The sequence below is a fragment of the Bacillus rossius genome (genome assembly GCF_032445375.1).
Source record: "Bacillus rossius redtenbacheri isolate Brsri chromosome 9 unlocalized genomic scaffold, Brsri_v3 Brsri_v3_scf9_1, whole genome shotgun sequence".
Lineage (NCBI taxonomy): Eukaryota > Metazoa > Arthropoda > Insecta > Phasmatodea > Bacillidae > Bacillus > Bacillus rossius.
Window position 1 is genome coordinate 18082424 of NW_026962012.1, and position 27122 is coordinate 18109545.

General features: G+C 44.8%; 1 protein-coding gene across 1 annotated transcript in view; it reads right to left on the reverse strand.

Annotated features, from left to right (window-relative positions):
- Positions 1-27122, reverse strand: part of LOC134542736 (uncharacterized) — a 123400-nt gene that overhangs the window by 13302 nt on the left and 82976 nt on the right. The window contains exon 10 of the mRNA XM_063387233.1: positions 5665-10541. Within this exon, the coding sequence (XP_063243303.1) occupies positions 10486-10541 (56 nt within the window). The 3' untranslated portion in view covers positions 5665-10485. The remainder of the gene's footprint in view (positions 1-5664; positions 10542-27122) is intronic.

The following is a 27122-nucleotide window of genomic DNA, read 5'->3' on the forward strand; positions in this document are numbered from 1 at the left end:
GGAATATTGCCCACATTTATTAGTTGTTAGTTACAGAAGGCAGCCACATTGGCCGAAAAGATGGCAAATGCTAAGATGGTCTGGTGATTTACACTACTGCAATCTAGCAGGTAAATATTAAACAGATATTGCATCATTGCACTCTAGCAAATTATGTGTGCAAAACACGACACTCGCGCTCCTAGTAGCCAGTATTTTAAACAAGATGGCAGTATGGCCTCCAACAGGTACTGATATAAATCCTCCATAGTAAAAAAATATATAAGTCCGTCAACGAGACAGCGACGCTGGCGAGTTATGGGAACAAACAACACAAACAAAGCTGACAACATCAGGCAGAAGAAAAGAATATGGCTGACATTAAAATCTTCCAATATCACGACCCCTATCTGAAGAAAACAATCTAGTGGCCTACAGCAGATAAAAATCAGTATGCGACCTCCAACAGACGAAAACAGGATGGCGGCCTCCACCAGACAAAAACAAAATGGCGGCCTCCAGAAGACAAAAATAATATAGCAGCTGTAATGTCAGAATCCAAATTGGCGACTGTGAAATCAGCGTCCAAAATGGGAAAAAATCAATAATATAATTTTTTTTCTGTAATGTCATAATTACAGATAACAGAACCCATGATGGCGACCTGTATCAATGATCATCCAATATGGCGGCCGGAATAAAGATCATGAAGATGGTGACCGGGCTCAAGGTCATCCAAGATGTGACCATGACATCACAATCCAAGATAGTGGACACCGGCACCACGACCCAGTAGTGCTACTAGTAGCATTATTACAGCTGTAGTCATACCAAAAAATTAATTCTGTACTTAACACAAATTATTTCACAGAGAGAACTATTTGAGTAGTGGCGTTTGGCTGAGTCTGGGACAATGTACCTATTTATTATGGGACCATGACTTGATGGCTTGATGTCTTGTTGGCTTGTCAATCGTAAGGATTCGGCAATATTCGGGCGTGTCCGCAGCTCGATGCCTATGATCGGGATTTTCGAGGTTCGCTTCGAGCCTTGGCCGAGGACGGACGCGTCAAGCGGAGCTGCGAGATTCCAGGAACAGCCTGTTTGCTCGCACACAGGCCAGGTGGTATTCCCAGGTTTTTTCTAAGAAGTGTAAGCGTGCAAAACAACCCGGGTTGTAGCTAACCCTACAGCCTAGCCATAACCCGGCTTAATACCGGGTGCGTGGTCAGTGGGTGTTAGTGCGTTGTAGGGTGTAACTAGCGACATGACTGACCAGTTAAGTGACGAGCAGGTGATGCAGGAGTGCATCGATGTGCCCCTGCCGAGCGACGACGAACAAGAAATGTCTAGCGACGACGGCTTTACAATAGTCGTCTCAAAAAAACAAAAAACGGGAGGAAAGGACGAAAGACTGCGCCCCCCACTGACGAACCCCGCGATCGCAAGGCAGCAGGCCGAGCGACTTCGCAAGCAGCCCGTCAGAAGGGCAAACAACTCGGCCAATCAAACGGCCGCCAACACGTCCGCAGGTTCGAGCCCTGCCCCGCCAAACCCTGCCCCTCAGGCAAAGAAAATGCAGGTGAAACCCCTGTATGTATTTGTTGATTCTGGCCACAGCTACCCGGCCATTAAAACAGTGCTGGATGCAGCACTGCAGGAGCGCTGGTCGTGCGTCAGTCGCGGCCATGACCAGCTCATGATTCACACTGCCACTGTGGAGGAGTACCACAGGGCAGTGCGTGCACTGGAGCAGGCCGGAGTGCAACACTCTGTGCTGCTGCAACGGGACGAGATCCCGAACAAGTTTGTGTTTTGTCGAGTGCATAGCAGCACCGACAAACAATTCATTCAGGCCGAGTTCGCCGCAATGGGTCTTCCAGTGCAGAACTTCTGGTTTCTGTACAACAGGCAGACAAGGCAGCCTATAAATAAGTTAGTCGTAGAGCTCCCGAAGGCCGTAAATCCAGAAAGGATTTACGACCTGAAGTCATTCGGAGGCCTCAGCATTCGTGTTGAGGACCATCGACACCCCAAAGGCCCCCTCCAATGTGGCAACTGTCAGAGGTTTGGCCACCCCGCAAAAGGCTGCAGAGCCTCCCCTGTGTGCCGATGGTGCAGCCAAGGGCACAAAACCGAGGTTTGCCCCCAGGGAGGTGACAGGACGAAGGCAAAGTGCGCTCGATGTGAAGGCCCGCATTGCGCCAATTACAGAGGCTGCATGGCCTACAAGAGGGAGAACTGGCGTCACCTCCCGCAACAGGAGCGGAAAGACAGAGAGCTGCAGTCCAAACGCGCAGTGCGCGAAAACAAGCGAGCAGCAGCCGCGGCTCAAGTCCGCCCGCCCCCACAACAAGCCGGCCCCTCAGGCTACTGCCCCCAGCCCCCAAGGCAGCCGTGGCGAGCCCCGAGCTACCCCGCCCCCCCGCAATGGCAGAGCCCTAATCAATATTCAGTGTTGAGCGATAGGCATGAACTGGAGTATCCTGTCTTGGCAAACCCACCCAGACCTAGAGGCCAGCCCCTGCCCCAGAGGCCCCCGAAGAAACACCATTCGGGGCACAAAAACGGTAAAGGCCGGGCGCAAGGTCAAGTGATGGATCAGCCAGGTACTAAGGCGCCACCCAACTCCACCCCTCCCCCCAGTGATTCCAAGAAAGTCGCGCCTGGGCAACAACAAGCCAGCCCGTTGCAGACTGACTCACCAACAGTAATGCCAACTGCTTCACCGCAGCTAAATCCCGCGGAGAAGCCAGCGATGGACGCGAGCGACTTTCTGAAGCTCGTAGGCCAATCGGATGCCATTACACAGGACCCTAACCTGGCACACGTCCTGGAACCAATGTGCATTTTAATGGCTATTTGGTGTAATCCGTCCAAGTCAATAGAGGACAAAATAAAAGCCACCACGGGCTTCGTAACAGCATTAGCGGCCAGCTTTAATGCTGCACACCCTTAATTTAGGTTCTGCCATTAATACTACCCCCGTAGACAGTAGATTAAGTACCATCCTTTACTGGAATGCGCGAGGAATTAGAAATAAAATAATCGAATTTACCGATCATTTAATTAAACATAATATTAGAATCGCGGCGATAAACGAAACACACTTAATTCCAATAGATCGTCTAACTATCTTAAATTACACTATTTATAGGCGCGACCGCGATACCAGAAGTGGAGGGGTTGCCCTACTAATCCACAGAAGTATACAACATAGTGAATTTCATTTACCTGAATTTAATAAATTAGAAGCTGTGGCAATTACTTTTAAAGTCAATAAACAACAAATTGTGCTTATTTCGATGTATGCACCACCGGGCAGGTCACTAACTGAAAACGAGCTGGACATCTTATATGGCTCAGCTCCCACATTCCTAGCAGTCGGCGATATTAATGCCAAACATAAAGACTGGAACTGTCGGAGCAATACAGCCAATGGCCTACTGCTGCAAAGACACGAGTCTAACAAAAATTATCAAGTACATGCTCCCTCAGAGCCCACTCACGATAGCGGAGTACTAAGGCACAACCCCGATATTTTAGATATTGCATTAAATAAGAGAGTTCAAACGGGATTCGAACTCAGAGTCTTTCACGAAATGTCGTCTGACCACTTTCCAGTACATCTACTATTCGATGACGTGGACACTGACATCAGTCCTCCGAGAAAAATTAAAGACTACAAGAAAGCTGACTGGAGAGGCTTTCAGACGTATTTAGTCGATAATTTGCCTGCAGCCGATGCTGCCAACTTCAAAACAAAAGATAACATCGAATCAGCAGTCACTGAACTTACAGTTAAAATTCAAACTGCAATTAACTCGTGCATCCCAGAAAAGGTGGTTAGATTTAAGCAAGATGAACTGCCGGTGTATATTAGGGATTTAATTTCTCAGAAAAATAGATTAAGGCGCGAATATACTCGACGTAGGCAGCGCGACATTAAAGCGAGAATTAATGAATTACAGAAAATAATTACCGATGAAATAACTCTATGGAGGAGCAGCCAATGGGAGACGAAAGTCTCTCAGCTACAGGTGCAAGATGGTAGCACCTGGAGTATGACAAAGCGATTCCTTCATAAGATAGATAAAATACCTCCGCTACAAACACGCACTGGGTTCGCTTTTACACCGACAGACAAAGCACAAGCCTTCGCGAATACCCTTGAATTAGCCTTTCAACCTAATATCGAACCCTGTGACCCGCAATTTAATGCCAGAATATACAGAGACCTTACAATTAAACTTAATCAGCCTTTAACCTCAAAACCTTACTTAACTCAATCTCAGGAAGTTAAACAGGCTATCAGGCGTATGAAACCACGTAAGGCACCGGGAAACGATGGCATTCAGGCAGTAGTCCTTAAGAAACTGCCCGATGAAATTTTGGAATACCTAGCTCAATTAATAAATGGAATACTTAAACTACAGTATTTTCCATCGCAGTGGAAAGAAGCGAATGTGATAGTTTTTCATAAATCCGGAAAAGATAACACACTGCCCCAAAATTATAGGCCCATTAGTCTGCTGAGTACATTGTCAAAAGTAGCTGAATGCATAATTCTACAGCGACTAAATACTCACATTAAAGAAAATGACGTACTGCCGGACGAACAATTTGGTTTTCGCAGCGCGCATTCAACAACACATCAACTGGTCCGTATGACAGAACAAATAATAACTGCGTTCAATCAGAATAGCTATAATCTCGCAGCGTTTTTGGACATAGAAAAAGCCTTTGATAGAGTACTTCATGAAGGCTTAATTTATAAATTATATAAAACTGGCTTCCCCGATTGTTATATTAAATTACTGGCCTCGTATTTAGAAAATAGATCGTTTAGAGTCACGACAGAAGGAGCACAGTCCGATTTAAAAATAATTAAAGCAGGAGTCCCACAAGGCAGCATCTTGGGGCCGGTTTTATTCAATATTTATATCCACGATATGCCTAAGCCCGCACACCGATCAGTTCAGTTTGGCTGCTACGCGGACGATACGGTATTGTTTAGCAGATCTAGTATTCTAAAACTCGCAGCAGACAGATTACAAACCGCGTTAAATTCAATAGAACAGTGGTGCACAAAATGGCGAATTAAGGTAAACCCTACTAAATCAGAAGCTATAGTTTTTACGCGTAAACATCTCCCGCCACTTGAAGATAGACCACGACTAACACTTTTCAATGAGCAAATTCCTCACAAAAATGTGGTTAAATATTTAGGCGTACACATGGATAGGAAACTACTATGGCGCGATCACATAGAGGCGAAAAGAAAAACAGCTTTCACTAGGCTCATGACCCTCTACCCCGTCATGAGCAGACGTTTAGGTAGCTCTGTTAAAAACGGAATAATAATTTATAACGCACTAATAAAACCAATAATCACGTATGCAGCGCCGGTGTGGGCAACAGCAGCGGAATCTCACTTAATCAAGTTACAGAGAATTCAGAATAAGAGTATTCGTATTGCGACAGATGCGCCTGTGTATTGCCCCGTAAGGGCTATGCACAGAGAGCTCAAACTCGAACTTTTAAAACATTATTATTTCCGAACTGCGCAAAAATTCTATGATAAATGTGCCATAAGCAGAAACCCATATATTTCATCACTGGGCGAACAAGATCCAGAGTTGCATGGAAAATATAAAATGCCAAATTCAATCTTGGCTCACAGACCTCCGTAGTGTGCTGTGGCTGGCTGAGCGATCGGCCAATCAGTCTCCCGCGAGTTGAAACTTAAATTATAGACATTAACGAATAATTTGCTTATTCAAAATGGTCCGAAGCACGCAGGTGTAGGTTCGGCTCCCGGGAGTTCACTGCCTGTTGTGTTAGGGCTGACTCCCTATGTACGATGGGCATGGCCCGCCTGGCAGGCTTCACCTCCAGTGCCGGTTGTGTTTCTGAAAGACATGGGATTTTGAATTACAAGCTTGCAACCATGCCAGAATGCGAATAGGTCTTGATTTAATTCACCTGTAACTTTATACACCGACAGTTCCTCTATATATAACTAGTAGTATAGTAGTAGATATTAGAGATTTGTAAATTAGTAATAAGCCCTAGATACTAAGTAATAGTCATCAAAAATATATATTTCTAAAATAATAATAAAAAATCTAAAAAAAAAAAAAAATAAAAAAAAATTAAAAAAAAATATATATATATTTTTAGTTCTTATTTTAGTTTTATCTTAAGCACTGCACGTCCATCCCAGAGTTGGGTGTTTGCATATTTCGTAACGAAATGCCTAGTTTGTAAGTCATTTATCTTTTTTCTGTTTTAGTTTCTTAGTTTTTTAGGTGCTGACTGGCGGCGGAGTGAGTGGTCAGTGCAACCACTCACCACCAGGGGCGCTTGCGTCCCTGGTCACTAAATCCAGTCCTGGATAAAAAGCAAAGCGGACTACGAGTCCAAGTTCCCAACCCCCGCATGGTAGACTCTTTTCTACTCTGTCCAACACTTCATCCAGACCATCCTCTGTCTCCTGTAAACTCCTACACGTAATGCATGCCAATTTGCATCCCGCATGAATGTGCCCAGGGTTTTCCCTGTGTCTATGCAGGTTTTACCTGGGCCCAACCTATCTCTAGTTATAGTCTAGATTTAAGAGTGAGGGGAGTTAGTCATGGCGCCAATCGCTGCCATGGCTGGCCAATCCCCTCCTAGCACATGATGCATGCGACCCTCTCCTTGCATGGCTAATCCCAGCATGACTAGGCGTATAGGCTTCGGCCTGAGACGCACCTAGGTCCCTCCCTAACCCGGACCCCTCCAAAATACACTTAGTTTTAGTTAGGTTAGGAAAAAAAAAAAGAATAAATCGGGATTTTCGTCTTTTTCATTTGCAATCCTGCCCAACGGTTCGATAGTTGTGCTAGTGTTGCCTGCGAGGCGCATTATTGTCGTGGATTGTCATATTTTATTTTGTTCCGGTATTTGTTACTTGGTTACTTGGTTACTACTACTGTAAAAATCGCTTTATGCTAGTTCTTCTATTGGTTCATTAAAATATTTCAATAAGTTGAAACTATTTTGGAGGAGGGTGGTTTTCGAACCAACGACCCTCAAGTCACATGTAGAGTGCCTTTACTTCTCGGCTATCCATTTTATGTTTGTATACTGGTATTAAATATTCTTTTATAAACGATATAATTTCGGCCCTTTCAAAAAGGTTAAAAAGTCCAAATAATAGAGCCAGAATATATACAGATAGCACATATGATCAGTACACTTTCAAAAATCATTAAATATAAATGACAGGGACGTTTGACCTGACAATTCTTTCAGCCAATTAGAATACCTAAAATATATATTTTTAATATTTCGAATTCGTTTGTTGCTGATTGCGTCCACTATAATCAGCTAGTGCTTATAATGGCCCCTACCGCACAGCAGAAAAGTTGGTTCTTGCTTCAGTTAGCGAAAACGTAGTCAGTGACTATTGTGCAATGTAAATTTCGCAGACATTTTGATGCGAAACCACCAAGCCAGTCACTCATTTATGCCTGGTACAAAACATTTCAAGAGAAAGGATATACGTTTCCAAAGGCAAGAATCATGGTTGGTCCTCTGTGCCCGAGATAGATGTGTACCATGTTCGAACATCATTTTTGCGTAGCCCATGGAAATCAACCAGGCGAGCAAGTCGTGAACTACAGATGCCAAAAACAAAGCTATCGAAAATCTTACGCAAAAGTTTGCGCATGAAACCGTACCGAATCTAGTTGGGCACGGCACTCAAAAAAATTATTACGGTGCACGTTACACATTTCTTCTCCGAGATGCTAGCGAGGATCGACAACGACCACAACCTACATATGAGGTTAATTTTTTAGTGACAAGGCTATATTCCATATAAATGGCCAAGTGAATAGCTACAATTTGCGTTTTTTGGGGAACGGAAAATCCTAATGTCACGATAGAGCATTAGAGAGATTCCCCGAAAGTGAACATATTCTGTGTAATGTCGAGGGTGAAGATTTACGGGCCCTTTTTTTTTTCATCGAAAAAACTGCCACAGGCCATTCCTACCTCGTCATGATTATATTGTTGCTTCTGCCTCAGTTGGGAGAAGATTCAAACGACTTTACCTTCAAACAAGATGGTGCACCACCTCATTTCCACTTGGCTATGAGGGAACATCTAAACACACATCTCCCTGGGAGATGGCTTGGTTGTGCAAGTGTCGACGATGCGGTGTTGTGCTGATGGCCACTGTGATCACCAGATTTAACCCCATGCGATTTCTTTCTGTGTGGTTATGTCAAAGACAAAGTGTTCGTGCCACCTCTGTCGCTATCGTTGCCAGATCTGAGACAAATAATCACAGTGGCAATTGAGTCTATCACCACCGACACATTGCAAAAGTGTGGGACGAGTTAAAATACTGCCTCGATTATTACCGCGTAACTCGAGGAGCACATATTGAGTCACTGTAATTTGTAAATAAAACTTTCAGAGATTCTCTATTGACTGAAAATAGTTTCAGTGAATTCGCCCCACCTTTATGTCTTTACGATTTTTTTGAATGTGTAATGATCATTATTGTGCTCATCCAGTTCCATGGAGTTACATTTCATAGAAATTTCATTCTGTTATTAAAATAATTTTCAATCTAATTTTTTTTATTAATTTGGCCTCCTCATGTCCCCATGTCATTTTCAATAGAGGGCTTAACCCGGTTGCCTTAAAATTCAACTCAATTTACGGCACTGGCCGAATCCATACAATAGCAACCCCAGTGCGACTGCCGCTAGGAAGCATTATATCAAATATAATTTTTCATGTGCAATTGCAAATATTACTGAGCATATTTAAGTGTTCCATGAGTTTAATTGTGTGAATAAACATGTCTTGCGAACAACTATGTATTATTTAGAGTAACCCACAAAATACTATAGAAGAACCAGCAAATTATGCCGAATAGGGAGCTGTTCTTCACACCAGCAGCTAGCAAATTAGATTTTAATCTGACGAACTTACAGAACCACGCAGGAGCTGATAACACACGACAGCAAATTTTGTTACGGGTCTACTGGACTTCAACCACAGTAATGCACCCAGTACACTAAGTTCACCCCTAGTCGCGAACTTGAAACCGCAAATGATTGCACGTCATACTGTCTGAAACTGTCGATTTCAAAGAGGCTTATTACACTAGCCAAGTCAGGCAGCGCGCTGCATAACCATCCACAGAGTCCAGCTGGTTATCAAGACATAAATTTTGTCTATATAATAATTTACAGAATTGCCTAATTAATCTTAAGCTAGAGTAATCTTTAGCTTAAAAAAAGGTCAAAACTAGCTCTAGGCACCTCTAACTTTAACGAGCTACATTTCGAGAATTATATGATATTAAATTAAGAAAGCCCTACAAAATGGAAACGAAGACGGCCTTTTCAGTTCCTATCTCTTCCCCTTAACACAACTTCCCATTAGATCCTCAACGCCATACAGGTGGTACCCACACCCTGATTCATAAGTCCTCTCTGCTCTGTGGTGAGTCGATGCAAGGTTCTTTACATCCTATACCCCGAATAGAGCCTAAAACTGAAAAAAAAAAAATCATTATCACGAACATTCCTTCATGCCACATCTTTTTCAACAATCCCGTTAAAGGACTCAACATCTGTGCTACGAGTGTTAATTAACCTGTTAGGTTATGCTAATAACCAGCAACAACAGTGTGATCCCTGATCCCATATTCCTTATGATGACTGCTTCTCTTGAACTCTCTCTAATTTTAAACAAACATGTACTTTCACAAAGATCACACACAAAAAAAAAAAATAGAAATTATAGCTGTATCAATTTTCATCACAATGCAAAACTTAACATAATAATGTTAATTTTAAATGCAAGTAACTTTGATATGTGTAGATATAAACCTATTTTTATAATTAAAACTACCAAAACTGTTACATTTATAACAAACCTTTACCATGGCATAGTGTGTATTCAGAATACAAATAGAACACTCCATGCAGTAAAACATTAGTAAAACTTCCAGCTAGAGAATTAATTAGCTCATTGTATAAAATATAACATTATAATAACTTTAGTGGTACTATAACAATACTTCACATGATAAAATTTACATAAGGCTATTAAGAATTCTTAAACAAATAACAAACATAAAAAGCAGTAACTATGTAATACATGCTGTATTATAAAGACATCCAAAAAGTATTACTTAAATTTGTTATCAATTAAAAATTATAATGCAGTCAGACCGCTTTCCGTGACAACCAAAATTATACACTTATCACCAACAATTAAAAAATGTGTATTGAAATAACTATTTAAAATAAAAACTTCCTTGCAAATATAAATGCACACAGTGTATACCATAGTCTAGTACAATTTATTGCAATGTAAATGCTGCACCATGAAAGTGTACTTCACAATCGCTGGACACAAAGACGTTTGTATAACTAAGTGAGCGAAGTACTGTGATGGGTGAGCGCTACTCGACCAAGCTGCTACTCACTGTTCTCAGTACTGGTAGTGGTAGTGTGGATCGCTCAAGTTCGTCCAGATGCTGAACGGTCCTGGAATCCAAACAAACCTCCGCTGTTGATCGAGGCACACGCGTGACCGAGCGGTGTAACTGTGTGACAACTTGGTTACATGCGCATAGCTTTTTACGCTTGTCACAGTGCGCGATCAAAATTGCAATTATTGTGCATCCATGCTTAGTATTGGCTACACTGTTTCAAGCTAGATACATGAACGGCTGTCTTCCCGGTCAGTTAGTAGCTTTAAGCCCAAGACACCTGCTCTTCACAAAATAACCATCTAACAATTAAAACTTTCAAATCATGACAGGAAGGAACATCCTACTAAAACTGTGTTTAGAATATGAAAAGAAAAAAAGAAATTAGTAGGAAGAAGTAAAAGAAAAATGTCTACAGACTGTAGAGTAATGTCAACAGAGGATGTTAGTCAGAGCCCCAGCCCAGGTCTGCGACACACAGGTTGAAACGGAGCTGGCGCTCGATTTGTACAGTGAATCGTCTAAATTCAAAAAACACCCGGGCACATCAATCTCATTGCTCCACCTGCTCCCCTTACAACCGCTTGAATTTCTTCGTGGTCCACCCCTTCCCCTACTCTGGGCCCCAGAGCATGCCTTAAGGCATAAAGTGGGCTCCAAACCACCCTGGTTTTAATCTATTTCTCTTTCGAGCATTCATTTGGATTGTAGTGGTTTGTTGGCGTGGTGCTGCATGCACATCAGTAACTTGTTTGGCCTTGCACCCGGTGGCAGTGACACGTAAGTTATCTTTGTTTCACTTCTCTGGTCAATTGTTTAGAATTTTTTTTTTCGGCTGGCATCTTGTATTATTTTGGTGTTATTATGTCTATGCAAAATTATTTTCTTGTTTGAAAAATAGCCCCGCCTTGATTATCCTTGGACATGTCCACAAGTTAGATTGAACAGGGATGCCAACCCGATGTTTCTTGCAATTTCAGACTTCTCAGTTTTACTGGCTTTAATTCCAGCTTTCAACGTGTCTGTGTGTTCTGGGTCGACCTACATGTAGGGCCGTAAACTATTTATGTTCTTGCGTATCACTTACCTGTCTTGTTCTGCGTTATTTTTTACATTTGTTTGCACTAATTGGATTGCTCGTTTGTCGCTATAATATGTACTTGTCAGCTTGTTCGGAATCCCTTCCTTTATAAGCTAGTCAGCTTGATTTTGGTAAGGCTTCATTCTATGTGTAATGTTTCTCACACATGTGCTTAGCTAGTGGTAAAGAGAACAAACATGCATGTGTAATGTTTCTCATCTATGCTTTTAGGTAGTGGCAAAGAGAAAACACATGCGAATTCAAAGTGTGATGTTTCTCACACATGCGGTTAGCTAGTGGTAAAGGAACACACATGCACATTCTAGCTAAAATTTTCTCACATGTGTTGAATTGTAACACTAAGTTCGCTTTAACTAAAAAATGTCCTCGATGTTTTTCTGTAATTTGATAATGTATTCTTTTGATTATTCACTAGGTACATAATATGTTTTATAATGTTCTTTTTATTATCTTTGAAAGATTTGTGCAATGGGAGTGCATGACTTGATGTAAGTTTTTGGACATACGCCATTGCTAAAAACTTTTTCTGTTGAAGAAAAAATAAAAAATAAAAATAAAGAAATATATAAATAAAACCAAAAAAAGGCAAAAACCACAAAATTAAGCAAAAAATTGCTGTTGTCAACAAGGATATAAACACCACAAAATATTCCGCGACAGGAATATGGTCAACAAAACAAAGAAAAACAAAGAAAAATGTACTAAGAGAACGAAAAAAAACCCGCAAATGATGACGACACAGAAATATTGAACCCAAAAAATTCAGCACAACGGTTGAAACGAAAAAAAAACACGACAAAACGAAAAGACGAAACAAACACAACAGTTTTCCAAAAACAGAATAGAACGATAAAAAAAAAACCACAAAAGATGACAGCACAAAAATATTGAACCCAAAACACGTGCTTTTTGTTATTGCAATTTGATTCTGGTTTAGGACTGAGAGCATTGGTCATAACACAAAATTATAATTAGCGATAATGAATTATATTATTAATTAATAAACATTATTGAAGGGCACCTCTTCGTGCCTGAACTAGTAGTTCCTGCTTGTGCTCTGTTACCATCCATCCCCTGGGCGTGGCAACTGGAATGCACACACACAGTTCTCTGTACGCTTCAAAGTAGCCCTCCCGCCAAGGACCGCATGGCAGGCGGCACTCACAGGCTCACAACCCCTCACAGCATCCCCCCACCCTCCAGCTGACCCACTGACACACATATGAGTGATGTGTGACTGGCAGTAGTATGGCAAAATGAAGGAGCTTGACAGGGTCAGTGCGAGGTGTGAGGTAGTGTCCACAATCTTGGATTGTGACACCACGGCGGTCATCTTGATGTCCAAAATTCCTCAAAATTCCTTTAAATTTCCCTATTTCAAGGGGAAAGTTCGCGTTGTTTTTTTTAGGAAAATTTCCCGTTTTAATCCTCAAAAAAATAAAAAAAACTCGATATTCGAAATGTTTCAGAAGATTTTTGCCTTTCAAAGAAAAAAATTTCTCCATAAAGGCTTAAATTCCTCATCGACAAGCCTCCATAAGCCTTTCGAGGGAAGCTTTAAATTTGACCTTCACCATAAACTTGAAATGTTTTAATTTTTGACCAAAAATTACAAAAAAATATCACATCCTTTGGAAAATTAATTGTTTACTTCAAATGTTTAGTTACTTAGTTTAATTCAGCCCTCGCTTCGATTCCCGGCGAGAGTAAACATGTATTTTATTAATAAAAATATAAAAATGAATTACAATTCAAATTAAATTTTAATAAAAAATATTTCTGATATCGCAGCTCCCCTACAGATGCTTATGGATGCTTGTCGATGGATAATTTAAGCATCTATGGGAAAACTTTGTTTTTTAAAAGGAAACTATCTTAGTGGGCATTTCGAAAATCGAAATTTCCCCTCGAAATAGGGAAATTGAAAACAATTTTGAGGAATTTTTGACACCAAGATGGCCGCCATGATGTCACAATCAGAGATGGTGGACACCACCACACGCCCTGCATCCTGCCTCAGATCCGTCATTAAAATACTAATACTGATTCCAGCTTTGGTATTTTCGTTTATACACATATCTCGTACACATTTTAAAACAAAAATAATAAAAATAACAGCTTCAATTTTATTCCAGTGGGTGGGTTGACTGGACCAAACATTGGAGTTAACTGAACATTTTGGTTTAATATGGAAAACTATGATCTAGTAGCTTATTTCTAAAATGAGTACCTATTTAAAAAAAAAAATAAAAAAATAACCAATGTAAGTTCAATTATCTTTTTGAAAATAGCAAGTCTAGTGGACACTGAATATAGTTAAATGAATTGAGAACCATATCATATTCTCATAACGAGCTATTGTGCCATGTATTGCACTAGGTAGCTTAGCAATCATTTCACTTGAAGCAATGAAGGTATCTTCTTCATTTGCAGCTTCAAATTTGGTCGTGGATACAACCATCCTGTAAAATCTAACTCGGCAAGTCCATAATCATACATTTACACAACTTGTGCAACATAATTGCGGCTGCTAGTAGCAGTTTTTCCTTGTACTTTAGTCATAATAAAGTGTCAACTTTTAACTGATTCAACATTTTCATCACTGTTCCACAAATCATCAGAAGAATCATCATACTGTAATTGATCAGGATCGTCTAAGTACTGCTGCTTTATTCAAATATTCGTCTTTCTATGTGAGTCTTAACTTCAGTCCTATTTTGTTTAGTTAACAATTTATTTTCTTCTATATTGTTTGCTGCTTCCTGTTGTTCAACATGTGTGTCGGTAAGAACAGTTAATTTTCCTTTCTTTCGACCTTAGTGTGTTTCTTGCCGTTCAACCTTTGGATTTGGCTAATGTCTTCAAGAAACCTAATTGTTAACTTTGGTTCTTCAGAATGAGGCCCAGGATTCTCTAAGCGTGCCTGGTACTACTTCTCGGGACTCTTATTCTGCCGAATGTCAAGTCGTTAGAGGCCTATTACATACGATGCCATAAAATCCTGGTCAATAAACACATTTTAGTTGAAAGTTTCAATGCCACTAACACTAAACTCCTTCAAGATGTTTGCTAGCATGAAAGCCAAAGGGTAAGCCACACCAACAATGCCTGAAATGTCATATACAGTAATTCTTGGTGCACTGGTAGGTGTTTCTCTTAAATTTCACATGAAATCAGAGCAAGCACTGTTACATTTAGCCTTCAAATGTCCCAATACTGTCAAATCAAGGGGCTGTGTTTTGTGACTGCAGTGGGGTGGTAGAAACGTCAATAACACAATTCCATTGTCTTTGGCAAAGTTTAGAGATTCAAAACTGCTATGTGATTCGTGATTGTCCAATATAAGTTTAGGTTGTTCCTTGGTAGGTCTTATGCTTTGAAAAATTCTAGAGTACTGACAGAAACATCCACTTAGACTAGATCCTCCGTCACTTCCAGGTGAAGCACCTTTGAGCATGTGGTCTCTGAAATTTTTCCTTGGAAAAATAAAGAACTGGGGCACTACATTTCATGTCACTCCTACAATAGCATTTGTCCTACTTGCTTTTTTTCCTTATTTCAGCAAGACTCATTTGTCATCCCTGTTTCATCGAGATAGCATATATCACTAATAATTAATGCGATAGTAAGTTTTATCTGAAGCAACATAAAATTACCTTTAAATTTGGAAATCACATTTTTGTTTGTGCTTCTGAAAGTATGATTTTCACAGCAGCCATGACAAATTATCCCTCTGGCCTTTAATATGTAAACTAAAAGCCATGGCTAAGCATCCCACCAGCCATAACTGAGTATTCAACCAGCCATGACTTAAGTATCCTACTAGCCAAGACTATTTATTAAACCATCCATTACTAAAAATCCTGCCAGCAATGACTAAGTATTCCGCCAGCCCCGGGCCGATATCCACGCCCCATCCGGAAGTTTCCGACTTCGTGAAGGTCTTGGAGTAATCCGAGATCTTCAAGGCCGACTTGAAACTGGTCGTAACCATCCTTCCCATGTGCCAAATCATGGCCAAATGGTGCTGTATCCTAAATTATACGCTCTACAGGCGCGAAAGGAATAACAGGGGAGGCGGAATGCCAGCTCTCCACATTTCCCAAATTACATATAATCAGTTGGCCTTACGATTAATAACGAACACATGAAAGTAATTTCAATGTACACGCCACCATGCAGGTTCCTTGACGAGACCGAACTGGACACACTATATGGCGCAGGCCCTTCTGTTCTGACTGTCTGCAAAATTAATGCCAATCATCTTTAATGGAACTGCAGATGCTCGACAGCAAATGATAGGTTACTCTAAATTCACCCAATAAATCAAAATTACCAAATACAGGCTCCCTCAAAGACCACACGCGATACCAGTAGGCTAAACAGTCTGCCTGGTAATCCTGAAATAAGAATTAATGAACGACTGCACACGGCATTCGAACTCGAGATGATGCATGATATATAGAGGAGAAGGTCCAAAAACGGGCTAGGGTCTAAATACAGGCTACCTGCTGAAAGTGGGGGAAGAGAGTTGTGCGCATGCGCGGGAATGGCACTAAAAGAAACAGTAAGAAGCGGGAAAACAGTAGTGAGCAAATGGCCGCGGCCCTTGGCCCACGTGGTTTGTAGCGAATTGTTTAATCAAAAAACCTACTTTTGAGGAACTCCAAACTTTTCAAAGTAGGTGAATTTAAATTTCTCTTTTTCTTAATTATTCAGTTAGGTATATTAATTCAACCTCATCTGAAAGTAGATGATCTAAGCTTCTTGTAGAGCAGCTGCTGTGCTTGATATGTTTGTTTTTTAATGGCTGCCAGTAATGCCAACTTGAAGTAGTGGATGGTCTAAAAACGGGCTATCACGGCTGGGCGCCGCGCCCCGGGGCGTCAACCAGCAGCGGAACCAGCGACAGAACTAATCCACCGATTATGGCATCCGTCGGAGACTCGGACGCCGCCTGCGGAGCAGGACCGAGCGCCATCGGATGACGGCGGGGATCGGGCGCGGCCTGAGCCAAACGCCCCCGTGCCGGGGTCGCCATCGGGACAGAGGAGTGCCACCCCGACTCCCGCGGCCTCGTCACCAGCCGTCCAGGAGCCGGACGTGTCTCTCCGGCGGCCTGCCGCCGACGGAGGAGCTCACCGAGGGGACGACACGCTGGTGCCGGAGCTGCCAGCAGAGCCCCTCCTGGGCTCCCCACGTCCGGATGACATGGTACTCGCGAGCGAGGTGGGCCAGGTGCCAGTCCACTTGGGGCGAGTTGGACCCGAGGAACCAGAGCTGCTGCGGATACCAGTTCGTGCCGACGACCGGGAGATGCTGGCCCTGGTGGACACCGCAGCCAGCCGATCCTTCGTCGCGGCTCACCTGGTCGCCGAGGAGGAGGTGGTACCGCGCCCGGAGCAGGTGCAGCTGGCCATCAGGGACACCAGCACGACGGCGAGGGGCACAACCCAGGTAACACTGAACATCGTTGGTCATGTCAGTCGCATCGAGGCCTGGGTGGTCCCCGACCTGCGCGAGGGGCTGATCTTGGGAGCACCATGGCTGCACGAGGTCGACGCCGCTGTGGAGGTGCGGGCCGGACGGATGCACTTCGGCACCCGCGGGCGCTGGACGGTGTACGGCATCCACCAGAGCCCCCCTCCCTCTCCTCAGTCAGTCACCCGCCTGGAGGACCTCCGGCACAACGTCCCGGCAGAGTATGCTGACGCCATCAGTCGGGCCCTCGAGTCCCGACCTCAGGTATTTGCGGCGGCGGACCGGTTAAGGCGCACGACGATGACGGAGCACAGTATCCCTATGGTGCCGCACCGCCCGCCGTTTGAGAGGGTGCATGGGTTCGGGCCCCGGGAGCACGAGGCGATCCAGTCTCAGGTGGACGAGATGCTGCGCGACGGGGTCATCGAGCCCAGCACCTCCCCATACAACTCGAGGGTGGTGCTGGCCACTAAGAAGGACGGGAGTTTACGCTTCTGCGTAAACTTTAAGGCCGTTAACAGACTGACGATCCCCGCTCCCCCCCCCCCCCCCCCGCAGATCAACATCACTGACGCCTTGGCCGGGCTGGGGGACGCAAAAATTTTCACGACGCTAGACCTGAATTCGGGCTACTGGCAGGTGCCGGTATGCCCCGCCGACCGTCCGAAGACGGCGTTCACTGCGCCAGATGGTCGGCGGGTACCAGTTCTGTGCCATGCCGTTCGGGCTCATGGACGCCCCGGCCATGTTCCAGTCTATGATGGTGCGCGTCCTGGACGGGTACATCGGCGTCTTCGCCAGTGCCTATCTGGACGACGTCATCGTCTATTCTGGGACGTGGGAGGACCATGCGCACCACCTAACGCTGGTCCTGGAAAGGCTGGCCAGACATGGACTGACTTGTGCCCCGAACAAGTGTCACATCGGGGCTGAGGAGATCGTGTTCCTGGGGCACCTGGTGACGGCGGAGGGGTGCCGTCCGCGTCCTGCCCAGCTGGAACTCATCGAGGAAAAGCAGGCGCCGAAGACTAGGAAGCAGCTCCAAAAGCTTATGGGACTGCTGAACTGGCTGTGGTCTTTCGTGCCTGACTTCGCGACGATCACGGCCCCGATGACTGACCTGTTGTCGCCGAAGGCCAAGTTCCGGTGGACGCCCGCCGCGGACAAGGCCCTGCGCCAGGTCAAAGACCGTTTCCGGAACTGTCACACGCTGTCGCGACTGAAACCTGACCAACCCATCTTTGTCCAGACGGACGCCAGTCAGGAGGGGATGGGTGCGGTGCTGTACCAGGTGGACGGCGACGGTGTCCGGCGTGTGATTGAGTACGCCAGTGCGAAGTTTGGGCCGGCTGAGAAGAGGTACCACGTGAACAAGCAGAAGTGCCTGGCAGTCGTCTGGGCTCTTCAGCGCTATCGGCACCACCTCGAAGGCCGCTCGTTCACGCTTAGGACCGACAGCCAGTGCCTTCGCTGGTTGGACTCCGCTCAGGGCCGGAAGTCCAAGTTCACTCGCTGGGCCATGCTGATTCAGGAGTTCTCGTTCTCGGTGGAACACGTCCCGGGACGGGAAAATCAGCTGGCCGACGAGCTGTCCAGGAATCCGGATCCCACGAGTGTGTTCCGCGACGACCAGGGCTGGGAGGAGGTGCTTTTCCCGATTCACGAGCCCGTCGTCGAGAACCCGGGGCCGCGGCCGTGCGAGTTGTATGCGCTGCCCGGCCCCGCTGTCCCCGAACCAGACACGCCACCGGAGACGCTAGCCGACTTGCTTTCGCGGGTGCGGGCGGAGCAGCTCCGGGACCCAGACACCCAGTCCCGGCTGGCCGAGTGTGGGGAGAAAGAGGTACCGGGCCACCGGAGTCTTGACGGCGTGCTCCAGACCAGGGGGCCGCACAAGTCGGGCAGGTGGCGGACCCACGTGCCGCCAGAGGCCAGGCGGTGGGCCCTGTGGTACCTGCACGACCACCCCCTGGCTGGACATCCCGGTGCAGAGCAGACACTGCGGGAGATCCGACGGACGTTCCGCTGACCGGGGGACGCGGCGGAGGTACGTCGTTATGTCAGGGCCTGCCAGCGTTGCCAGGAGCGGAAGTCCCGGAGACCCGACGGAGAGGAGCAGCAGGTCCCACGACGGCCCCGGGATCCCTTCCACACTGTGGCGGTGGATATCATGGGGCCGTATCCTCGCACGTCCCGCGGCCGGCGCTTTATCGTGGTGGTCACGGACGTCTTCACCCGCTGGGCGGAGGCGTTCGCAGTGCCAAACGTGAAGGCCGGCAATGTGATTGCCCTGCTTGAGCGCGAGTTCTTCCCGCGATACGGGTACCCCGCGGTCCTGCTGACGGACAACGGGGCGCAGTTCGTGGGGAGACACTGGCGAATGTCCTGTGAGCGGTGGGGGGTGGAGCATCGCACGACGCCCACCTACCACCCGCGCGCGAATCCGACCGAGAGGCGAAACCAGGACATAAAGACTCAGCTTCGCATACGGTTGGACGAGGACCACACCAAGTGGGACCTGCACCTGCCGACGTTGCTGTACTGCCTGCGCCGACGGACGAACGTGGTCACGGGCCATTCCCCTGCCGAACTGGTGCAGGGACGCAACCTCGCCCTGCCCGGGGAGGCGCAAGCACTCGCCGACACCGATGTGACACCTGTTGACGAGCTACGTGACGATGCCCGACGACACCAGGAGCTCTTCCTGGCACGACGAACACCCCAGACGACCCGGCCCCCTGGTCGGCTCGAGACAGGACAGTGGGTTTACGTCCGGTGCCACCATCTGTCGTCGGGCGACAGGGGGTTCTGCGCTGGACTCGCGCCCAAGTGGACGGGGCCGCAGGAGGTGGTCGCTCGTCTGGGGAGCACGACGTACCTCGTCCGTCGCGCTGATGGGCGCACGACGAAGGTTCACAGGGACAACCTCCGACTGGCGGACTCGACCGACGATGACGACCTACCGACCCCCGTACCCGCCGACGACCCAGCGGAAGAGCCTGACCGGGCCTTGCAGTACCAGGCGATCCCTGAGGGTGACCAGGTGGGGGACGTCGGCCTAATTCAGGAGCCAAAGGGGGGAGCGATGACATCTGACGCGTCAGATGGAGGGAGACCACGGGGTGCGAGCCTGGACGAGCTGGAGCGCCTCGTGGACACGATATTCCGGGACGACGACGATGACGGAACGCGCAGGTCAGACGTCACCATCGAGGAGGTGTCCGCCGACGACACCGTCCCCGGGGACCCGGTCGACCTGAACGACCCGACAGTGACCCCCCCTGACCATGGTACGAGACGCCGACGGGGGTGCACCCGCCCATGGGAGCGACGGCCGGGGGGGGGGGGGGGGGGCCGGTGACTACGAGCGACACGACGGCCGACGAAGTGACGGTGCGACTCCTCAGCGGGGAGAGTGACGTGGTGCTTGACATGCCCCCTGAGGAGACGACGATGGTGGTGCACGCGGGAGACGGGCCCGAGGTACGCCGGTCCACGCGCTGCGTGACGACCCCTCGCTATCTCCGGGACTATGAGTGGGAGGGGCAGTACAAGTACCGCGACCTACGACGGACGGACAGGGGTGGACTGCGCTGCAGCGTCATGCAGCTGCTGCCGCGGTTCGCTCGACCTCAGACGAGCGATGAGCACACACCTGACCAAACTAACAACCAGACTCGACAGCGCCTGCCGGCCTGAGCCGACGTCGGTGGGCAGAGCGGCCTCGGGGAGAGGGGGGGGCATATGACGACAGTCGTCGTGCCCTCATAGACTTAGAGGCCGTTTCTGCCCACCGCCGGGTACCTGAGGGGGGCTATTTCCCCCAAACCCCCCTGTGCAGTGCAGTGAGTGCTCCGTGCTAGGGACGCACCCACGTGCGCCCTAACTTCGCTTCTGGACCGCTCAAGGACGGACATCTTTGTATAATTATTTGTAAAAACTTGACTTAAAATTGTGTATTCAAATAGGGTAGTTATGTGTTTTGTTTGAATCGTGTAGCTTTGTACAGGGGCCGCGCCTGGCCCGCAGTGGACACGCGACCCTCCGTGCCGCTTTCCCCCTTTCCCCTCTCCAAGTCTCGCGCGGCGCTGCTTCCGCGCGGGGCGGGGAGTCGGCAGTCGCCGCTTGGCTGCCGCCGAGGGAGGTCCTGTATCGCTGCGCTCCGCGAGTCGCAGGCCCTCTGCCACGCGCGTTGCTAGCATCGCTACCGTCGTTTTGGTTAGCTCCCACGTTCGACATCTTCAGTCGCGGAGTAGTGCACCTTTGTGGATGACCTGCAATTTGCGTTCGTTATGGCGCGGCGGGGGACGTGTCCCGTAACATCGTTGTGGGTCAGGCGCGCTCAGGGAAAAGGACTAAATAAAACATCTTGTAGGCTAACAGCGGATGTTTCCTGGTTCGATCTCCACTCCCATACGCCTGCCCGGTTCATCACCTCCCCCTCTCCCCAGCTCCCGGTCCCGGCCACAGTAGGCACGAACCCCCACCTCTCACTGAGTTAGTCGGCCAAAATAATTACAACCTAAATTCATAGTCGCACGTCGGGGATCGGGAAGGAGCCACGGCCTGGGGACGACAAGGGACCTTCATCTGGGGCTACTGTATGCTGGCAGTAGTAGCCTCGAGCGGCGCGACCTTCTACCGCCTTGGGGATTTTGGGCAGTGAGGTTTGGGACCCTCCCCCACCCTGGATTGAAAGGTACACTGCTGTCGACGTAAAGAATGAAAATGAAGATGGCGCATCGCCAGGCTCCCTAGCACCCCGTGCGCCCGCAGTTCGAGCCGGTTTACTGCCTCATCTGCCACCGTCGAGAGCACTTGTGCTCTGGGCCATTGCGCCAGGCCTAGCTGCCGGCGAGTCAGTGGGTCTACCCGCTTGCGGAGCTTGCTCTGCCGCCTTCTGCCGCTGTGAATACTGCCTGAACCGAGGCTGTCCCGCTGGCCTAGCCGCGGCTCCAGCGCTAGGGGAAGGGAATATTTGCAGCAGCCCATTTCTTTTTTTACAGGTGGCTGCCTGGGCAGCTGGGCTGGGCTGACGAGTGATGAAGTCGCCCGCCCCTGGCTAATAATAACCCAGGTGTGCTCAACTTTAATAATGCAGGCCGCAAGGCCCAAGCACCCAACCCATGCATGGTTGATTTTTCAGCCCCGCCCAACTCTTCTTACCTGGACCCTCTTCCCTCTTGTACAGTAGTTACCTGCTTGCTTAATGCATGTTATTTGATCCCCGCATGACCCGGCCCAGGGTTTTCCCTGTGTCTATGCAGGTTTTACCAGGGTCATTATTAGTTAGCTTTTAGGCTTTACTTTCAATGAGGCGTCAGCCATGGCGCCAATTGCAGCCATGGCTGGCCAATAAACCCCAATTAGCACATGATGCACACGCCCTTGTACGGCATGGTTAAAAACCCGTATGGTAGTGTATAGGCTTCGGCCTGAGACACACCTACGTCCTCCCCTAACATGGAACCTCCCCTTACACACTTAGAATAATATAAGCTAGGAAATTAAAATCAATGGACTGGATAATTTCTCTAACCGACACTTTCTGCATGACTGAAACCCAACACGATTAGGCGAAAAGGCTTCAGCCTGGGACGCACCTAGTCTTCCCTAACCCAGACCCCTCCCAAACAAATACACTTCATTTTAGTTAGGTTAGTAAAAAACAACCAAGTATCCAAACAGCTATGACTAAGTACCTATCCCACCGACCATGACAATGTATTCCACTGGCCAGGAATGCTGCAAAATATGTACAAAACCAAGCTTGTGATGGAGACAGTTTAGATTCCGCAATGAGACTTGTAGGTTGCACGCTCACACAGAATAGGTACTTAGACATGGCTGGCTGGATACTTGGTAATGGCCGGCCGGATACTTTGTCAAGTGATGAACTAAAAAATGTTGTGCTTGTCTTCATGTCATAAGTCTGCTATACTCAATGCAGTGTTGAAAATGTAGTCTCCCGACAGAGATGCAGCATGTGTTATAAAGTTTAGAGATGAGTCAGCAGCCTACAAATAAAATGTCAAGTAATATTCGTTTTGAAAAGTGTCACATATACATGCCCCACCCAGGACTCAAAACCATACCCTTGCATTAGACAGCATTTCAACCACATGTGCCCCAGACATAGGCTCACTGGTCAATGACGAAACACATTTGAAAATTTTATAGAATAAAAGAAATGATTTTGTAGTACTCTAAGAAAATTTTAGTCCTTCTGTTGATTGTTGCACGCCCCCATGAAAGCTGACAAATAGATAATTCACTGCATCAGACAATTTTATTATTTATTAACTGTATTGCCTGTAGTCTTTGCCCTGTGTCATGTTCAATGTGGTTTCAGCAGAGCACCTATTCCAGAGTGGAGTGGGAAACAAAGTAACGTGAGGTGATGCAAAAAAAAAACATAAAATATCAATGAAACTTACCTTTTCCTAATGCAAAGGCATGTAACAAAATGAAAAATACAACTGTCAAAGCATGTCAAGTTGATAATACATTCAGAACCCTTTTGGCTCTCAGCTATTAGTATCAGTGGCATTGCGCTACTTTACAACTATTGAACTAGTACCTGGCATCATGAAACAGAAGATGACTGTTTATGGCACTTCCTGCCTACGAGCCAAAGTAAAATATTGCTCAATGGAGTAACAAATCATGGAAGTGAGAAGCAAGCAAATGCACTGAGCAGAGAACGACCAGACAAAGGAAGGGCTGCTACACACTCACACAAGAACACACCAGCTGTTCAGCACAGGAGTCTCAGACAGCGTGCACCATTTGAAAGCCGGTTCAAATAGCTGTCGTTAATTGCCATGATAAAAAGAGCTAGTTAAACTCAATTTTAAATGTTTTCTGGATACTTTATGTATAAAAAAAAACTTTTTGATTACTACTGCCTCTAAAAAAATTCAAAGAAGAATTCTACCATTTATTTTTTAATTGCACATAAACATAATTTAAAAGTGGAATTAAGTCGTAAGTCCCAAGCAAGTACAGATACTCTACCAAACTACAATATTCCTTATTTATTACTTCACTACTGATGGTTCATTGTCCCAATGCAGCGATTGTTTGCTGCGGCAGTTATCCAATGGGCACAGCAGAACCGAGGGATAAAGTTTCCTTGTGTGCTTCTTAAGAGGAACTTTCTTAAATACTAACCATAGCTCTCAGTGTGGTATGGGCTTTTGTATTTGTTACATTCTGTGGCTTTAATGGCAGAAAACATCCCAATAGTTTTAACAATCAATTACAGTTTTAATAATAAACTAACAGTTTTCAACTTGTCACTGCCAGTTTTCAACGATTTGACTTGAAAGACTTCAAAATTAAAACTATTAACTCCAGCTCAACACTGTTATTTTCTAGTATACCCTTTGCAATGGGAAATCCATACTGCAATTAAGTAACAAATAAATCTCTGATTTTTTATTTCCAATTAGAACATAAGTAAAACGATTGCCAACAATTACTCCACCCCTCTGTTAATAGATTTTAACATAAGCCTATCCTCCAATCAAAAAACTTAAAAGGCAGTTTTTTTTTTGACAGAATGTTGATAAGTAAAAATAGTATGACGCACAGTGGTGGTGCGTACGGCTCTAACACCGAACAAACTTCCAAATTCTAGTTTGTAAATGATAATCTTTACCAAGTGAAACCTTGTCACGGCTGTTACTATTTCCACACATACACAGAGCCGTCCCGCCTCCCCCCCCCCCCCCCGCTCCCTCACTTCAGGCTGAATACACTGACCGCTGCATCCCGCCTCTGGGCATGTGTGTTCACATCATCACAAATGAAGTTTGCTGTAACCAACCCTTCAGTAGGACTAGATGGGAATTACTAGCGTGAGTTCTGTGCACCTGTTAAAAACAGTTCGGAAGCACATGAGGGGTGATTTTTATGTTACTGTCAATGACATACGATAAAGTTTATTATTAGCATGAGTCGTACACATCTTCTGTAAAATAATGTGAACCTACTGGATATGGGTAGTGAATCCATTTGTCTAGGTAGTAAAAACTTTAAAACATACAAAATTGCAGCTCTTTTTCATTTATAAAACAAAGCTGAAATGGTGTGAAGAACTTATGCAGAGATTGTGCATGCTAAATATGGTTATGTTTTAAAAATGCCTTGGCCAGAGTGGATAATTATTGTAAGATTTATTTTTGAGAATTAAAATTGAATATTTAAATTTTAAAGCTATCCAAACCTTTTTATAAAGACAAATTTAATAATCTTTTTTAGTCTTTTATATCTAATAACACTTACAAAATGTAAAAAAAAAATCCAAAAACTCCCCACAATGGCTTTAACTTTAAAATGAAAAACCGTTACAGTATAATTTGAAACTAATAAATCAGGTGTGGTGATTAAAATAAACTATAAACTATTATTGAATTTAGTTAAAATATATTATTTAAGTATAACTTAGTTGCATAGAAGGCATTGTAAATATTTATTTTATTAAAAATGAGGAGAGTTTTACTCTGAAATTCTTACAACACATTAATAAATAAAATGTTTAATATTAATTGCTTGAAAGTCATGTACTGTATTTTTGTTAAATACAAGAGCTGCATGTTGAGACTAATGTTATGTTAAAAATTCAATACAAACCAAGAGATGTTTTGATCATCAAATAATGATAACTATTTTTTATGTTACTGAATGGAATAATATTGTTTTTTTTAACTAAAACTTTGTAAGTGTAATCAATGTAATATGTAAATATTATGAACAAGAAGAGCATAAAATAAAAATATTTTCACTAACAAATTAAACATGGTTTAGGAGTGTGAAAAAACTATTTTTAAAAATTCCAATATAAGTCGAAGATGAAGATCTAAATCTTCACCGATGTGGAAGTGAAATATAATTTAAATATTTTACTACATTACCAAAATTCCAAAGATATAACTTTTAAGTGCTTGACAAGGTGTTTTATCAGCAATCACTGCATATAGCACACTAAAGAAGAACAATGTTTGAAACATTTAGCAAGTTAGCAAACTGTCACTAATTGCAAATAAAAATCAAAAATTGTTAAAAAAATTACTTATTTAATACAATAATGACATAAAAACTTTAACACATTATGGTTATTGCCTATATCTAAGCATCTTTTCAAAAACTTAAAAATACGCTGTTGTGCAAATTTGAAACATTATTGTAAGTGAGTGAACACAACTAGAAAACAACAGTGTGATAGGAGTAGAGTCTACAAGTTTACATACTTTATTAATAAATATCATACAACTCCAAAAAATATATAAATAGTGGCATTAAAGTTTATCAGGTTGCTTTTAATAGTAAATTAAAATATATATGCATCAGCTATATGAAGAGTAAACAAGGGCAATGACTTGAGTGTAACATTTAATTTATCTATACTAATATTATAAAGCTGAAGAGTTTGTTTGTTTGTTTGGTTGTTTGTTTGAACGCGCTAATCTCAGGAACCACTGGTCCGTTTTGAAAAATTCTTTCAGTGTTGGATAGTACATTTATTGAGGAAGGCTATAGGCTATATTATATTATCAATAACATTAGGGATCCTTACTATAAGTCCAATTTAGAATCAAATGCGTTGGAGGCGGTTAGATACAACATGCAGTACACGTACGAAGTGTGTGTTGACAATGCCGCAGGCGCTAGAAGTTTATTTCCTATTGCCTATTAACATTGTTGCCATGCACTAGATGCCTTATCATTCTTAATTTTCCCATACAAGTAAAAAACACCCGTGTGATATTAACAACAAAGCAATGAGTACCCTCATATAGAATACAAAGAGATAGTGTGAGGTATATATGTAGATATAAAGAGATAAATACAGATTGAGAGATACATAGATATATAGGACTATAGATGTAGATAGAGATAAATATATATTTAGAGACATGGATAGATTATTTGTATATGTGTAACTACTTCAAACATATTACAAAACAAAACAATGAGGAATTGCAATGCATGCCGAGCATTAGCTAGATAATGGAATCTTTTTAATATTAGTAATCCCTTATTTATCAG